Raw genomic sequence first — 18075 nt, 5'->3', positions numbered from 1 at the left:
CCGGGAGACTTGACCTCAACACCGCTCGGCCCAGCATCATCCTTGCGGGGGGTGGGAGGACGGCCAGGCCTGTCTCAGGGACTTCCAGTTGACCCCTCTGGGCCTCAGTTACCAGAACTTAAAGTCTTTTGTGTATCACTTTCAAAATATTCACCACGTTTATGTACAGTTGTACTATTATTTACCTACTAGTTCTTTAAATCAACTTATTTTGCTGCATCCTAAACAATCTACAAAATCATAGACTTGGTATGCTAGTTACAGGAGTTCCCTAATGAGTATTCAGTAAAAACATAACTACAATAACAAAAACTGCACATCTACGTGTGACGGAAAATCAAGGCATCCCTGCTTTGGGAAAGGCGGTATTAAAAACCGAGGGGTTGGCCCTCGCTGGTTTGGCTCCCGTCGACCTGCAGACTGAAGGGTCCCGGGTTCGATTCCGGTCAAGGGCATGTGCCCAAGTTGCGGGCTCGATCCCCAGGAGGGGGCATGCAGGAGGCAGCCAATCAATGATTCTCATCATTGGTGTTTCTATCTCTCTCTCCCTCTCCCTTCCTCTCTGAAATCAATAAAAATATTTTAAAAACAACCGAGGGGCTGGCCTTGGGCCTCCCTAAGAGTCTCTCGTGACTCACGGTCATGTTCTCAGTCACGGAATCAGGGTCCTCAGAGACCACCCATCCAGCTGGGAGGATGGGCCTTTGGGCGATAGCCCAGGAGGGCGGGGGAGGGATCACCCCAATCCAGGGCAGTGGGAGCACTGGGGCTGCGAGAGGAGGGTGAGCAGCTCGGCGTGGGTGAGGGAAGGAAGTGCACATACACACCTTTCAGGATGCCGGGGATGTTGCTCAGTGGATGCCCCCACTCTTGAGTACAAACAGAGGGAAGGAGCTGGGGCCAGTCCTGAGCCTGCTCCACAAGCCTCTCCTAGAGGCTGCACTGACCACTGGCCACCGCAGCCTTGGAGGGTCCTCTAGGGCTCTCAGGACTCAGAGCAGGTCTGGCTCACTCGTGCCCCAAGACCCAGGTCTTACTTCCTGGCCGCCTTCCTCCTTTCTATTCTATTTCTGTATCCCCAGTTTTCTGTGGGGCAGGCTCCCTCTTCTTCCCACACCAGCAGGCAGGCCTCCCTTGGCCTCTTGGCCTCTGAGCCCCCCGCACCTCTCCATTGTTAGACTCCTCCCTCCCGCGTGGGGCTCAGCCCAGGGGTCTGATGGAGGTCACAGTCATGGCCAAGAATGGGATGATTGCAGGGAGGGCTCCCCCAGAGGGCAGAGAGAAAGCAGGAGAAATCAGCAGCCTTTCTTCTCCACCCGCCCTGGGGAGCTAATTACAGGCCAGCAGCCCACTGCACAGGTGAGCCTGGGACCAGCCACCCTGCACACCAGGGCAGAACATTCAGCCTCTCCTGGGAACGAGGGATGCACTGGGGATGTGGGGAGGGCACTAGGGGAGAGACACTTCCTATTTCCTCAGTTCAGGGCCCATAATTAGTTTGTGGGATGAGAGCAAAACAATCATCCTCAGGGTGACAGCCAGACATTCAGGCGGCATGAGGTGTGGGGTGCAGGCAGGGCAGGGGGGCAGGGACAGAGGCTGGGGCAAGAGGAACCCACTTCTTCACCCCGCTAGCACTTCTCCCCAGAACCTTGATCTCTTCCCGGCGCTTGGACTCTGCCCCAGAAGGGCCCACTGAACCTAGCAGACTGGGAGGCAAGGCTGTGTTTGCCAAGGGAGGGATACCCGCCTGAGGTTATTTCCGGCTTCTCCTGGGGAGGAAGGCCGGAGAGGGGCCAGGCCAGAGCAAAAGCTGAGAAGGTTCCCATCAGGGCACCCCTCCCCAGCCTCCTGCCCACGAGCCCACGGTCTGGCCTCAGGGCCAGGGAGGGAACTGCTGGAGCTGTTTGCCCAGACAGGCCTATTAGGTGGGGCCATCGTCAAGGAGCAGGGAGAGGGGAGATGTCTCACGGGGTCTCCCCCCAACCCTACCCCGTTTGCCATGGAGTTCCCTGAGCAGCCCACCCCTGAGAGCTCAGCCAAGCATGTGGGGCAACCCCAGCTCGGTACTCCAAGGAGAACATGTCCAATCACAGGGGAGCGTTGGTCACCAGCAGCCCGAGGACACCACTGGGATGCTCTGGACCTGAGGTGTGGACAGTATGATGAGGCCACAGAGGGTGGGGTTCTCAGAAGAACATCTGCTGAAGCAGAACTAAGCCCTGCATCTTCTCAGGGTCTTTGTCCTCCGTGGGGATCATCACACAGGAACCAATAAGGAACTTCAAGATCTAGACAGGCCCAAGGCTCACAATACTAAGTCTTTTGTTTGCCACCCTCCAGCTACCTCTGACTTTCACTTCAATTTATCTGATCCGAACAGACAATCTCAATCCCATTTTGCAGATTAGAAACCAAAGCAGAGTTACAGGGAACGCTGGTTTACTCAAGGTCACAGATCAAGTTACCCTCCCCAGTGGGTCGGATCAACCACAGGCCCCATCGTTCCCTCCGCCCTGTGGTGCATTTCCTGGGAATGTGATGATGCCAGATGTTTTGTTTGTTTATATAACAGCATCTTGAGCTGAGCAGGACTGCTCCAAGCGCTGTATCTATGCCCTGGCCCCATCCCTAGGAACACTCCTTAGACAGCAAAGTACAGCCTAGGGAGGGAGCCCCAAAGGGAACATCCTGAGTACCCTAAAACACTCAGGGGGTCCCAGCCTCACCGCTCCTCCTCCGCTCTCATCCACCGCCACACAGTCCCCCAGAAACAGCCCCAGGACCTCCACACCCGTGCTATTCTGGTGGCGACATCATGAAGACAGACCCAGCCATTCCCTCAGGCACTACCCAGCAAGGCTTCTCAGCCCTCGCTACCCCTTCGAGGGAAAGCCCCTTGGAACCCTCATCAACACTCTTCTCTCTGAGAAGGGACAGTCCCTGGTCTCTGGAGATTGACCGGTCATTCCTCCTTTGAGGACTTCTCAGATCGGAGCCAGAAAAGCATGGCCTGACTCTGCCCCTGTCCCGGCTTCTTGTTTAGGCTCCAGTGCCTGACAGGGGTCATCCTGTCTAACCATCAGCTTCTGCCCCAGCCAGGCCCCACTTCCCTTGCCCTTCTGCACCCTCCAAACTGGGAGCAAGCGACTCACGGTGCAGGCTGAGGGAGATGTTGATGGTGTGCTCATCCACGAAGCCCTTCAGGCCAGGCATGCGGGCACACTTGAGCTGCGTCTGGGCGGCACTGTCCCCGACGTGCACCCAGCACACAGTCTCGTTGGAGTAGCTGAAGTCCATGGCTGTGGTCTGCCGTGTGCTGGTGGGCGTGATGGTAGACACTTGGGCCCCACTCAGGTACGTGGCCAGGATGTTTTGAGAGTTGGCAATCAGCAGTACCGGGGGCCGGTCTACCGGCTCTGTAGATGGAGGAGAGGAGGGTCAATGCAGCCAGGGTCCCTGGGACCTCACAGGCTGCTCTCCACCGAGGAACAACACTGAGGGCACCTCCCCTTGTGGGCACAGGTGACCCCACCCACCGTTCTTGGCCTTGCAGGAACGGTTGTCTGGCTGCAGCAGGTAACCTTCCACACAGCCGCAGGTGAAGGAGCCATCTGTGTTGGTGCAGAGCTGGCTGCAGGTGCCGTACACCGAGCACTCATCAAAGTCTGCCAGGAAAAAAATCAAGGGCATGGTCATTGGCAGGGTGATGAGAGCAGGGAAGTGTGTGCCCTCAGACACTACCACTGTCCATCCCTACAGCTACGTTGGAGGACAATTTGGCAGAATATTATAACAATAACTGTGCAAACTCACCCAGCAAGTCCAGACTTGGAGAAAGGCACATATGTGCATGCCATCCATTCATTCAGAAAATATTTCTTTAGTGCCTACTCAGTGCCAGAACTGTCCTAGGCTCTAGGGCTACAGCAGTGAATAAAACAAATTCAAACTGTTCCCGCGTAAAACTTAAATTCTGATGGTAAATGGAATACTGTTATAATAATAATAAATACAAAAGAAAGATAAATTGTATTTTTTGAGCTGCGAGTGCACTGGAAAGTGACTGGTGCTATGAAAAATATTAAGCAGAGAAAGGGGAAAGGGCACGCAGGCAGCGGGAGTGTGATCTTAGAGTGGCCAGGGGTGGCCTCCCTGAGAAGGTGGCATTTGTGCAAAGGCTCGAGGGAGGCAAATTTAAAACAGAAAAGTTTGCATTGTTTGTAACAGAGAGAAATTGGGAACATCTTACTCATCAATAGGGCGATGGCCAAGTAAACTGTGGTAACAGTCATACATCACAGTGGTTTTTAAAAGAACGAGGTAGATCTCTACGTATTAACATGGAAAAATCTCTAGAACACGCTGAGTGAAAAAATTGAAAACAGATATGTACAGGATGATTTTATGTAAAAAAGAGCTGATGCGCATAAACAGTACTTTCACTGGGGTTTTCCATGAGTACATGCGCACAGATGTACAGAAAAAGCCCCGGAAAGAGAGATAGCAAACCGGTAACAGAGCTGATCTCCACAGAGATGGGAAAGGGACCAGAAGGGAAGAGGATTTGTCGAAGTGGACTTTAGTTTTATCTGTCGTGCTTTAACTTTTTTTACAAGAAAACTCACATGTGACCTATATAATTTTAAGATGAATTTTTAAACGTCTGGTGGGAGCAAGTGGGCTCCGAGTCATGCCCGGAGGCTATATATAGGGCCTGTAGCCACGCCTCCTCTCTGGCACCTTCCATCTAACTTTCTCCTACTCCAGCCAGGCCCGCTGGCCCTGCCTCCCTCTTCCCACCACCATCACAGTAGCAGCTGCACTCACCTTTGCAGGTCTTCCCATCTGCCTGCAGCTGGAAGCTGTTATTGCAGTAGCAGGTAGGCCCGTTGAGTGTGGGGACACAATGGTGCTGGCAGCCCAGCTGAGAACAGTTGCCTAGGAGCTCTGTGAGGGGCAGGAGACACACTCAGGGCCTCAGACCTGGCAGCCACCCCCAGACTGTACCCTCCACCCAACTCCCGTCAACCCTTCAGAAACCACATTCAAGGCCTGCAGTGTTGGAGAGGAAAGGGGCTTAGGAAGCATCTACCATATTTTGCAAGTGGGGAAACTGAGACTCAGAGAGGGTATAAGACAGGCCCAAGGTCCAGGTCACATAACCAATTAGGGCTTACAACCATCTCCCTGCTCTGGCCTCCCTCTGTCCCATGGAGAGAGGTGTGGTAGTTTGTTGGGCTCAAAGGGAATGTGGGCAGTGAGCCTTATTCCCTTCATATGCCTCTTATTTGCACTGCCCGGGGACTACGACGCCGGCCCCAGGACTGCGGGGGAAGAGTGGATATGGAATCGAATCTTTCCCCCACAGGATCCCAGCTCTGGCTTGGAAGCACCCCTGCAACTTATCCCTTGAGCCCTAGAGGCTTCTGAGAGAAGCCTCAGTAAAGTCCAGGCGGAGGATGGCAGGAGGAGCAATTTGGTTCCCTCCGGATTCTTCTCTAATCTTTCTCCTGCCACTGACCCACTTCCACGGGGGAGACGCAAGGGAATGAGACAGGAGGGGGAGAGGTGGGAACAGCGGCCCCCCCAAACCAGCGACCCAATTAATGGCCTTGCATGGGGCCAGGCAGCCTGGCCACAAAGACCCCTTTGTCCAGCTGCCTCACCCCCACCCCCCCCCAGGAGTGAGAGTTGCCCCAGATGCTAAGACGTTCAGAAGCACTAAGCCTGCCAGGCAGAGCTGGGGTGGGGGGGCCAGACCCCAGTTACTGCTTTTCCTCCCCACCTCCACCCCGAGAGCCCAAATGTGCTGTCTGTCCAGCCTTCCAGCACAGAGCGGGTAAGTATTGTTTCTTCTAGAGAATCTAGAAGAGTTTCTTTTCTGGATATGTTGAGGAGAACCAATGTCTGTAATATCAGAAAGGAAGTTCAAACCCTAGGTTTTGAGGTTCTTTGTTATTTTTAAAACTGAAAAGGTATTTGAGGTATTCAAAAGGAAGCACATTTGAACATGCACCATCCGCTAAGATGGGATGTGCGTGGTAACTGAAGGACCCGGAGGTGTCTCCTCCCACAGGCCAGGGAAGCAGACGAGCAAAACTTCAGCCCCCCAACCCCAGCTTTCATCACAGAGTCTGCTCTTCTCTGTTCATACTCATGTTGCATATAAGAAACCATTTGGAGAAAAGGTCCCACTATTTACAAAAAAAAGTATGAAAACACTGATCTCATGTAAAGCTTTCTGTTTACAGGTGGGAAACTAGGGTCTGGAGAGGGGTACTGACTTGTCCACGCACAGAGAGAAGCCCAGGACAGGGTCCATACTTGGACAAGCTCCAAGCCCAAAGGGCCCACGGATTTTGGCCGCTGTCTGGTGGCAATTCTATGTAGGGGCGTAGGACAAAGCCTTATCCCTACTGGAGGTGCAGGGTCAGTCCTCGGATGGCAGGCCTCCAGACCCCTCAGGTGCCCAGCTGAGAACTCCCCGCATGCACCTGTGAGAGGAGAGGTAGAAGAGCCCTTACCTCGGCAGTGGGCCCCCTCGTCCGAGCCATCCATGCAGTCCTGCACCCCATTGCAGAGGCGGGACATGGGAATACACAGCTCAGTGCCCAGGCAATTGTGCTCGTTCGGCTGACATCGCTGGGCCTTACTCTGTGGGCCTGGGGGCAGACGGAAAGGTTAGCATTACCACGCTGGCAAAAGCAGCTGTAGTTGGCCAGCTGCTCCCTGGGAGAGGAAGAGGGAACTGAGACTTGGGTTTCAGACATCTGCATTTTTGAGATCTTAGGAGGCCTCAGAGTTGGTTAGACTCTTCATCTAGAGCTCTTCGACACGGATGTCACACACCTGGGAGCAGCTAGGTGGAGGGGAGAACGCGGCTTTCAGCCAAGAGTCCACGCTTCCAATGTCCCCTGCCTATGGACCCCAGCGCCTCCACATTCTACACTCAGGAGACAGGCCACGGTTAGAAGTGAAAGGTTTGAATGAGCCAAGGAAAACAGAGTCCATGGTAGAAAAGCTCCAGTGACAAAGAGCATCTCCTTCCCATAGCTGCCCGGGTCACAGAATGGGCTGAGCGTCGGACGGACCGGGTCTTCCGGAACTGCACTGTCCAATATGTAGCATCAGGCATAGGTCACTACCGCGCATTTGAACTGTGACTAGTTGAAAATGTAAGCATAAAATACACACTGGCTTTTGAAGACTTAATGCCACAAACAAAAAAGAATGTGGCCCAGCCGGCGTGGCTCAGTGTTTGAGTGTTGACCTATGAACCAGGAGGTCACGGTTCAATTCCCAGTCAGGGCACATGCCAGGTTGCTTGCTCAATCCCCAGTAGGGGATGTGCAGGAGGCAGCCAACCGATGATTCTCTCTCATCATTGATATTTCTCTCTCTCTCTCCTTCTCCCTTCCTCTCTGAAATCAATAAAAAAAAAAAAAAAGAATGTGAAAGATCTCATGAATACTTTTATATGAATATTATACTAAAATGATAAAATGTTGGATACACTAAATAAAATTAATTTCACCTGGTTGTTTTTTCCTTTTTAAATGTGGCTACTAGAAAATATTGAATTGCCTTATGCTTTGCATTATATTTCTATTGGACAGCACTATTCTAGATCCCCCAACCCCAGAGCAGCCTGTCTGATAGAAAGATTTGGGAAGGATCAAAGATGGAAGCCCGCTGGTGATGTCTCTGGTACTTCCTTTGTTGCCCAAGAAGATGGACTTGGGGTGGCTGTTGAGCTCCTCAGAGACTCGTCAGGCCTTGCAGGCTAGGAAGCTGGCTGAGACCATGAGCTGGAAGACAGACTACTGTGGACTGGCTCGCCAACCTGGACGGGGTGTGTGAGAGTGTCTCCCCGTGAGTGAGCTATCCTGTGTGCCTGGGCAGGAGTCTGCATGCACAGGTGAGGGCGGTGTGTGGTGTGCAGTGAGGGGATATCTGTGTGTCTCCATTTCCACATTCTTTGGGGATTGAGTCTGGTTTTGTGTGTCTGTCTGAGTGCTTCTGCACCTCCCCGTTTTGAGTGTTGACTCTGTGTTGCTGTAAGAACATGTGCTTTTGTATATGTCGGGGTGGAGGGTGGACAAGTCAGTGCCCAGGAGAGGCTGTGTGTGTGATGGGTCTGAGAGTAAGAGTGGGGATGTGTATAAGGTGGGGTTTGCTTCAAGGAAAGAATGGATAAAAAGAGCCAGGTCTGGCCCCTCTGCAAGGCTTTCTTAATCCTTAACACCAAGCAGCGGGTCAGAAATGTGGGGGTTAAGGTGGCATCAGACAAGGAGGCACTCCAGGCTGAACCACCCCACCATAGACACTTGTAGAATATCCCTGGCCCCCAGTCCTCCAGGGCAGAGAGAACTGGTGGCTCCCTTTCCGGCCCTAAAATTACCCCTGATAATTACGGGTAAGGGTGTGGGGAGAGCACAGGGGATGGGGCTGGAACAGGATAAACCCGGGAAAAAGAACAGAGACAGACCTAAGAATGCTCGGGCACCTAGACCCTGGCCGAGATTGACAAAGCAGGGGAGAGGCTGAAGGTGGAGACCCCAACACGCTGCCAGCTGCCCAGGATTCTGGGGTCCAGCCAGCAAGTCCTCCACCCCCACCTCCCACCCCCACTGGCAAAGTAAAAGCTGGGTGGGGACCTTTCTCCCAGTTTAAACAGCTGCCTCTGATTACACCACTTACTGGGGGCAGGGGAAGGCGGGGGTGGTGGGAAACGCACAGGGGTGGGGCTTCTGGTATAGAGACTGAGCAAGAGTTGGTGGCCTTTGGCCTGGGACTCTGAGGACAGAAAGGGGACCCGGCTGGACCTGTGGGCATTCAGCAAGGGTCGGGAGGCTTTGAGGTGGGAAAAAGAAGGACAAGCAAAAGAAAAGGGAGGTTGGGCTCTCTCCTTCCAGCAAAAATGTCAGTGCGGCCCTGGCTGGTTTGGCTCAGGGGATAGAGTGCCGGCCTGTGGACTGACGGGTCCCGGGTTCGATTCCGGTCAAGGGTACATGCTGGGTTGTGGGCTCGATCCCCAGCAGGGAGCGTGCAGGAGGCAGCCAGTCAGTGATACTCTCTCACCATTGATGTTTCTATCTCTCTCTCTCTCCCTTCCTCTCTGAAATCAATAAAAATATATTTTAAAAAAATGTCAGTGCGGAGAAAACAGTCTTGGGAAGACTCGAGGTGCAGCGGTAGAGTGAGCAATCCCACGTGCCATTTCTGAGCAAGCCAGGCACCCTGCCGGGCACAATGAAGGGGGGAGAGGACAGTTTTAGCTGTGTCATGGACAAACAATCACAGAGCAAGGTCTACACCAGGCGAGAGATCAGCTTGTCCTCATCCCAAACTGCCTGGGCCAAAAGGAAAAAGATAAGTCAGGAGTTTTGGGGGAGGGACCCAGAAAAGTACTTACAGATCTCAGGGGCCTCATCAGATCCATCAGGGCAGTCCCTCTCACCATCACACCGCCAGCCCTTGGAGATACAGGTGATCTGGTCTTTGCAGGCAAACTGCTTGGGGCTGCAAGTCTTGGGGACTAGGGGCAAGGAAAGAAAACGGGGTGTCAATGAAGGCTGAAAGCCAACTTTACGGCCCTAAAGCCCCCCGTACAGCTCCTCCTCCTTCCCTACCATCAGTCTCCATTTGGCCCAGACTCTGTGAGTCACAGCCCATGGTGGGGGGAGGGGGCTGTGTGTCACTCCTAGAACACAGAATACCTGTGGTGGGGGGAGGGGGAGGATACAGGGAGCACACTTTACTGCCCTCACCCAGCTCCCTAGCTGCCCGTCCAGTGCGCCCCCTCCTCCAGCCCTCAGGGTCAAAGCCCTTGCTGTCTGGGTCACTCTTGGCCACGCACCAACACCTGCAGCTTTGCTGACCGAGAGGAAGGACGGGGCATTTACGGAACATTGACATGTTTTCTCTTATCTTCCTCTCCCTCCCACTGCAAGCCCAGAGCTGATCTTTTGTAACCTCTCTGCTCCTCTGCCCTCTGGGAACTCCTGGTCCTAGGAACCCATCACCCTCTCCCCCATCTCCAACTCCTAACTAACCACCAGGCCCCCAGACGGGAAGTGTGTGTGTGGGGGGTGCCCTTGGTACACCCGGAGCTTGGAAACGTAGCTTGGAGACGATATCAACGGAGGTACTGGAGGGCAAGACTGCGGGGAGGGGAGTGGGGGGGCAGGGCAGGGGGCCCCACCTCCACCTCCAGTCCCTAAAGACATAGCCTCCCTTGTGCTTAGACCTCAGGGAGGACTTTCAGCAGATGTCCCCAAAGATAAGAGGCACCTAAAGATCGCTCAGGGTGATGGCGTTGAAAAGCCGAGGCAAGAGAGGGCTGGGGGGACCTGTGGGAGCTGATTTCAGCCCAGCCAGACCATGAGGCTGCTGCATCCAGGGCCTCTTTGCGCTGTCCCTTCACCCCCACCAGCTTCCCTCTGCTCCACGCCATCCTCACACCTCATTCTCTAAGGAGGAGGAATGAAGAATGTAACACTAACTCCTATCACGGGCTCAGTATGTGCCAGGGATTGTGGTAAACCAGTTCTTTCTCTGTGTCATCTCATTTAATCGTCTTCCCCACAATATGAGACAGTAGGTACTACTCCTGCCACCATTTTATAGACGAGCACACCGAGCCTCAAGAGGGTGGGGTCACATAGTAGGCAAAGGACACACCAGGGCTCACTCAGTCTTGAGCTGACTCCAAGCTTTTAACCAGTGCAGCCTATACTAGTCTCCCCATTCCCACTAAGACACCCCAGCTGTTCCTCCCAACCCCATCACCAGGTCCCCATGGGAAGGAAAGTCCTCCCCGGTCCCTTACCCCCACCCAGGGCTGGCTCCCAGTCCCCCCGCTCTTCATCGCCTTTTCCTCGTCCTGTGTCAATTCCATTTCTATTCAGCTGGCGTGCACTGGAGACCAGCTCTGTGCCAGGCACTGCCTAGGCACCAGGGTGCCAAGGAGGAGTAAATGCCCCCCAGGAGCCTCAGGTCCCTGGGAAGGCAGCTGCACACCACGACCTCGAATGCAGGGCAGAGTGAGCTCGGGCTGGGACGGAGTCTAAGTAAAGTATGTCAGGGCTCGCCGGGAGGGACAGAATCTGAGGGGGGCCACGTGAAGAAGATGTCCTCCCTCCCTAACCTCCGTCGCTGGCAGAGGGCACTACACCCAGGCCCCTGGGACATAGTCCACACCCCCAAGCCTCCTGCGCCAGAACTCACAGACTAGGCCTGAGGTCACTGGTTGGTCACTCCAAACTCCGCTCCATTCTGCGTCCTAGCCATGATCCCCCCTCCTTTGGCCCTTACTTTGTCCCCCCTGCTGTCCCCCACCCCCATTTTTGGCCTGAACTCGACAGAGGAAACAGCAGCTGGCAAACTCCGAAAGCTGGAATGAGAGAGATTCACAAACCAGATGTGCTCTTGCAGAGGGAAGGGAGTGGGGGATGGGGGAGTGAAAGAAGAGGAGCCCTCAGGGCTCCCTATCCCACACCAGCATCTCTTCAGACCCAGGGACAGAGAGGTTGGGGATGCACATCTCCCAGGAGCCAGGGCAGCGCGAGGATCGTGGAGAGATAAGTGAAAGAACTTCCTTCCTGTCAGGGATGGTGGAGAAAGCCCAGGGAATGTGGAGTTTGAAGGCTGAGGCCTGTCTTTGATTTCCTTCAGGGGGAGAGGGGAGGAAAGAAACAAATAACCTACTTTGGGGCAGTCTACGCAGCCCAGGGAAGCCCCACTGGAGGTGGGAGGGAGTTGCCGTGGGGGTGGGTAGGAAGCTGGTAATCTGTTTAGAGCCTCCAGCCAAGCCCACTCCCGCCCCCCCTCCGCCCCCTGAGCCTTCTGCATCTGATACCAGCACCCAGAACACCCATCTTTGTGGCCTGCAGCTAAGATGAGGGAGCAACACAGCCCTAAGTTCAGCCCTAAATTGGGGATCAACTACTGGGCTCAGCGGCCGCTGCTGCCTCCTGCCCCTCGTGAGAATTGGGGCTTCGTAATGACAGGAGCTACGAACACTTTACATGGTCACTATGAGTCAGCCACTGATTGGAAGGAAACACTTTGTATTAACTCATTTAGATCCTCCCAATGCTGTGAGGTGGGTACTGTTGCAATCCCCATCAGACAGAGGTAGAAACCGAGGTGCAGAGCGAGTCATAACTGAGCAGGTGGAGAAGGGAGACTGACGGCAGGGAGCATACTTTGGCCCCTGAAGCTGGGAGTGGGAGCAGGATCACAGGGGGTGGTAGTGGCCTTCAAGGCTCATCAGGGAGGAGAGGGACAAGAACAAGACAGAAGAGGGAAGAAAGAGGGGAGAGATGAAGGAGGAGAACTAAAAAGGAAAGAGAGCAAGCGAGGTTGCAGAGAGAACGCCAGGACACAGGGGCCGTCTGTTCTCAGCTTTGCCTGGAGATGAATGTGACCGCCATGCTAACTCTGGCCAACACCCCTGCCCCCCCTCAGATCCAGGCACTCGGCCCAGCCATGGCCCCCAGGGCCACCAAGCTGGAGCCAGGACAGGAGGCGTAGCGTTGGGTGTACACGGACCCCACTGCCCGGCTTCAGCCTTGGCTGTCCTCCTCTATCCCGTCCTGGGACCTGGGGGGTGGGGCGGGGAAGGGTGCCTGGCCAGAGAAGAGCGCATGAGGAAAGGACGGGCCCTGCGGAGGTCTTCTCCAGAGGAGGGGACCCACTCTTTGAGGGAGAGGGAGAGAGGTGAGACCTCAGATGGTGCTTCCTAAAGGACCAGGAGACCTGAGGCAGGAAATTCATGAAAGAAACCCTTGAGCAGACACCGGAGAGAGAGAGAGATTGTGTGAAGGGATGTTTTCTAAAGGGAACAACACGATATATCTAAGGGAAGAGGAGCCAGGGGGTGGCCAAGGGGTGGGGGGCAGAGCCTGCAGGAATCTAAACTTTCAAACATATGGGGGTGGGGCAGCAAGGGCCTCCCAAACCCAAACCAAGAGCTTTTCACTGAATTTTATGTATTTTGGGTGTTACCCGGTGGCTCTTTCCCGCAGCTCAGCGAGGCTCAGACACATTTTTGTCATTCCTGAGTCTGGGCCTCTGCTTTGCGGCCTGGACAGACGGACAGACAGGATGGCCTGCACTGCCAGGGGAGGGGAAGGGTCTCCCCCTACATCTTGAGTCAATATTGACTCAGCAGCACATTAGCCTGACAAGTGACCTCCCTACCATCTTTTCCTTTCCCCCACAAGTAAGATTCAGACCCTTCAAATGTCCCCAGAGATCATCGTATCTCTCCCCAGGCCTTTATGAGCCCTGATCATCTACCCCCAACACACACACAGGGATCATCCTCAGCAGAAGTGAGAGCTCTAAGCCCCTGACCCATTCCCCACACCTTTCTCTAGTTCTTAGGTCATGAGGAAGTCCTGCCAGAAGTCTAACCTCCCTCCTTCCTTCTGAAATATCTCCTTTCTCCCTCTTACTCAGTCCACAAAGGGTATCAAGTTCCCTCCTTGCAGAAACATTCTCTCCAAAATCCATTCCCAAAATTAGTGGAGGGGGAAGACGAGAGAGGAACTTGAAGGAAAGTGGAGAAGAACTTTCACTGCCAAACTGGATACTCCCAGTCTGGCCTGGGAGGGTACGAACAACTACAAAATTTCGAGCATGTGAGCAAGCCCAGGAGATAGCTTTCGGGATACCAAGAGGCCTGGATGGAAGGGATGGCGACGAGCAGAGACAAAGCAAGCGACAGAGATTGAGAAACGGGGCCGAGAATGCCACGAAGGATGGGCAATAAGAGAGATAAACCAAGAGGATGAGGGAGTTTCTGAAAGGCCAAGAGGGCACACGCCAATGACAGACTGACTGAAGCAAAAAAGATACAGTGGGGTCTCGGCCCAAAGGTTGCCAAGACAATGACACAGTTATCTTGGGATGAACTCGTGGAATAACAACCCCTCTGAGACCCAGATTAAGGTGGGGGCAGCATATATCCTGATTTAGAGAGACAGAGTCCCTGCCCTCGCAATGTCTGACCCCAGGGAGACCCAGGATAGGGACTACTGCCTCCCATAGAACCGGGAAGGTGGGAGGAAGGAAAGATAGGGCTCTTCAACCTGGGAGGCCAAGGCCTGGGGAGGGTCTTAGCTCCCCAGGAGGAGCAAGAGGGGCAGAGGCCTCTCCTCCACCATCCCGCACCTCTCTCCCAGGGAAGGTTGACCCTGGTGCCCTTCAGAAGCACAGCACGGGAAGCACTCCAGAGCCAACTGCTTCCTTCTCCAAACAATGCAGGATCCTGCTAACCGGCTGGAATCTGGGACTGAACACAGAGGGGTGGGACTAGGTTCTCCAAATGCTCACATCCCACAGTTCGCTCCACCAGGTCAAGGGACCCTTGCATGGGACTCGACTGGGCGATAAGCACCCCCATTGAGAGCTGGAGGACTTGAAGGCTGGAGAGTCCACGAAGTGGGGGGCAGGGGGAGCTGAAAAGAGACTCCTGAGAGGGAATGAGCTTGGGGTTCTAATGTGCAGGGCTGAGGCTGCAACAGGAGGACAGAGAGTTAGACTTGCATAAGGAAGAGCTCCCAAAGGTGAGAAGGAGTTTGGAAGAGTTTGGGGCATTTGGACAAGCTCTGGCTCTGGCCAGGGCCCCGATTGGCATCCTTGGGAGGCCTGTGATGGGGAAGTGGTTGGGAACAAAAAACTATGGAGAAAATGGAGGAAGGGGAAGCAAGAATGGGGAAAAAGGAAGTCTTATGAAGCAGCCTCAAACATCAAAATATCCCGCCCCCCTCCCCCCAAATCCCCAAATCAATGCCCCACATGTCCCTGCTTTGTCTTTCGAGTCTCTGCTTTGAAAGATAAGGGTAAAGGGAGATGTTCAAGGAACTGGGTCTGACCAGGGATAAGAGGAGTTTGGAACCTTTCCCCAGAGAGCCAGGAGGCAAACACCTCAGTTTCATAACTCACTTCAACGGTCCAGCTTGTCTGATAAGTGGTAACACACTGCTCAAGGGTGTGTGTGGAGAGCGGTCGGAGGAAGGAAGGCAGTCAGCCTTCGTCCCTGAGCCGGATCCGCCTGGGGCAGCCCTCCTCCCTACAAAATGTTCTTCATCTCAGCAGGATCCTCGATAACCCTTCTTCCCATTCCGCACCCCATCTGTTTCCCCATCCTCCCCATAGCAAGGACACTCGACTCTGTCTACTAGCAGGGAATGACATTGTTCCCCAAAGAGAAAGGGACCCTGGGGTAGGTTCAGGCATAGCAGAGAAGGCAGAAGAGGTGGGGGAGACCCCAGGCTGCTCCCCTGGAAGAGCAGCAAGACCTGTGAGAGCAGCAGGAAGGAAGGTTAGATACTAAGTCAGGTAAGCTGGGGCCGGGAGGTTTCCTTCTCTCAGACATGTCTGTGGGCTTGGGGCTTGGGGCTTGAGGGCCTGTGCAATTCCTCTCCCTGAGCCAGAGTGGGTGAGACTCATGATTCATAGTCCCATTCCCAAGGTAAGAAGGGTAGTGTGTGCTGGGGGAGGGGTCCTTTCCCTGGAATTTTGGGTACAGGTTGGTTTGAGCTGGGGTTACAGCCATGGGCTGAGTGAAAATTTTAAGAAAGGGTAGGGAGGCATTAAGGCGAACATACCCAGTCTCCCTCTTCTACTCACCACCAACCAACTTGGTGTGGCAAATAGAACTGCTTTAGAACCCTGGGGGTGACACTACCTGGGCCATTCCTGACTGGGCTGGGGAAACTTTCTGTTCTCCACAAACTCCTGATGCTCTCTCTCTCTCTCTCTCTCTCTTAAATTTTCTTCTCTCCCTCCCAGAAGCTGCTACTGTATATCTAAATCCCTCTGCCTCGGTTTCCCCTCCCACCTCACAGAATTGATAACGGGGCAAGAACTGCATAAGAGGAAAGCCATGAGTAAGGGTTGGCTGTGAGGGCTGGTCAGGAGAATATTCAGGACAGATCCTCTTTACTCCTTTTGGGCAGATAATTGAGGTGGGGGGTGGCAGAGGAGCAAACAGTCCCCAAGACAGAATAATTGAGGGCCACTGAATATACTGTTTTTCTGGCACAGCTGCTTCCTGACTCCCTAACCTCCCTCTCTCAACCGAAGCAATTTGGGGTAGGGGAAAAGTGGGAAAGGTAATCTGATTTCAGAGAAAACTTTCCTAATCTCAACCTCGCAAAATTTAGAAGATGGAGGAAGGGTGCGCGATGGTATCAGGCCCAATTTTTCCCGGATGACAGGAAGCGGTGAGATCCCACCCCTTCTCAAGTCAGGGGCCCAGCCCAACCCCATGACCCCAGCTCAAAGCTTAGGCAAGACTTGAACCAGTGACTCACAAATAAGAGGAAAACAAATAGCTGACATAAATGGGGAGGGGGCACTTCCCCAACAGGACACAGTTCTAGCCCAGACCCAACTGTAGTATTCAAAGTGTATGTAAATGGAGGGAGAAGGGGAATGGTAGAGAGAAATAAACACATTTACCAAAGGAGCAGGGAAGTGGGGAGTTGGGGCATAGCCATAACCCCCATCCAACCTCCAACTCTCCTACCAGTCCCCACTGTGATCAGGCCAGAAGGCGAGAAAGCAGCCTTCTCCCGACCTCCCACCTCAGCATTCCAGGCCATTCTCCAGCCCCCTTACCCAACCATGACATCTGACGTTTTTCCTTTCAAAGCTCCCAGGAATTAAGAAGGAAAATTCAAAGTCACATAGCATCTCCTGCTTCTCCTCTGCCCCCCAAAACAGCCCTATCCAGGCTACTGACAGAGGCCCTGAGAGGGGGAAGTGCTCACTTCGGAACCCAGGCCGGCAGCGGCTGGATCCTGGACCCAGGCCTCCAAGCCTGGTCTCCCAGGCCCAGATTCCACACCCAAGCAGGGGGGGGCCTCTCCATGGCCCTCCCTTTCCACCCACAGCCATCTCGGGCCTGCCTGCCCTCTTCCCAGCGAGGCACTCTTGACCTGGCTCCCTCTTTCAGATTCAGAGGCCACTGCAAAAGTCCCTCCACCCCCATTTGCAGCCCTGTATTGCAAACCCGGATTCCTTCACCATTCAGATGGGGGTGGAGGGGTGGAGGATGTAGGGGAGGTGGAGGCCCTCCCCAACCACAGATAGGAAGAGAAGGCCTCTGGATCCCTGGATCAGAAAAGGGGGGAACCCTCTCCTCCCTTCCCAGGCCTCTGGTCTTTGTTTGGGCTGGGGGCCCCCATGGAAGCATCATTTACCCAGGGCCACATCCTCCAAATTGGACCCCCATCCCCACCCCCAGTCGGGACGCTGCTGTGTCAGCTGGACTGTGATAACAAAAGGCACCCCCTCCCGCGTCTCCCTTCCCCATCCAAACGCAGGAGTGGGGGCTGGGGAGTGGGTGTCCCCAGGGGTCCTAGGGGGCCGCGGAATCTCACTTACCGTCGACAGCGGCCGCGACCAGAGCTGAGAGCAGGGGCAGCAGCAGCAGCTGCGGCGGGGTCAGCATGGTGTGGGCTGATGCAAGCAGCAGCCCCCTACTCTCTGGTCCTGCTACTTCTCACCGTCGCCCCCCCCCCAATTGGGGGGTCCCCCTTTTTCCTCCTTTCCTTCTCCTCTATTCTTATCCTATCCTTCAGCAACGCGCACCGGGGGCGTGGGTGAAGAGGCAGAGTTCGGAGCCCCTTGTGGAGGGTCTGCTGGCGAGGGTACGCCCCCTGACCCCAAATCCAAACCCTTCGCCCCCTGCTTTTCTCTTCGCTCCTCTTTCCCCCGTCCCTGGGCAAAGCTCACAGCTCCATCTCCGAGCCGCCTCCGGCTGCAAAAATGCACAATTGGGAGGAGGCGGGGTGGGGGGTGGGGGCGTGGGCCGGGTGTGGGAGCCCTTGGAAGGGGCCTGATGGAGCTCTGGGGGCTCCCCTCGTTTCTGCCTCCTCAGTGCACGGGCCTGGAGCTCGCACCACTGTTCCCCCGACTGAGGTGCCGCGGGGCGGGCTGAGAGGGAGAGAGGGAGGGGAAGGGTGGAGGAGGGAGGGAGAGAAGGGGCGGGGAGAGAAGAAAAAGGGAGGGGGGAGAGCTACGCGGCAGTCCTGCGAGTGCGCATGCGCGGCG

General features: G+C 54.7%; 1 protein-coding gene across 1 annotated transcript in view; it reads right to left on the bottom strand.

Moving 5' to 3' along the window:
- Positions 1-17940, bottom strand: part of LRP1 (low density lipoprotein receptor-related protein 1) — an 80347-nt gene extending 62407 nt beyond the window's left edge. The window contains 6 exon segments of the mRNA XM_014550053.1: positions 3156-3419; positions 3540-3668; positions 4831-4950; positions 6528-6665; positions 9419-9541; positions 17407-17940. Of these exon segments, the coding sequence (XP_014405539.1) occupies positions 3156-3419; positions 3540-3668; positions 4831-4950; positions 6528-6665; positions 9419-9541; positions 17407-17473 (841 nt within the window). The 5' untranslated portion in view covers positions 17474-17940.
- Between the last annotated feature and the right edge of the window lie 135 nt (positions 17941-18075).

This window comes from Myotis brandtii, unplaced genomic scaffold (assembly GCF_000412655.1).
Source record: "Myotis brandtii unplaced genomic scaffold, ASM41265v1 scaffold581, whole genome shotgun sequence".
Taxonomy (NCBI): domain Eukaryota; kingdom Metazoa; phylum Chordata; class Mammalia; order Chiroptera; family Vespertilionidae; genus Myotis; species Myotis brandtii.
The sequence above is the reverse complement of the archived record's forward strand: the minus strand, read 5'-3'. Positions and strand labels throughout refer to the sequence as shown.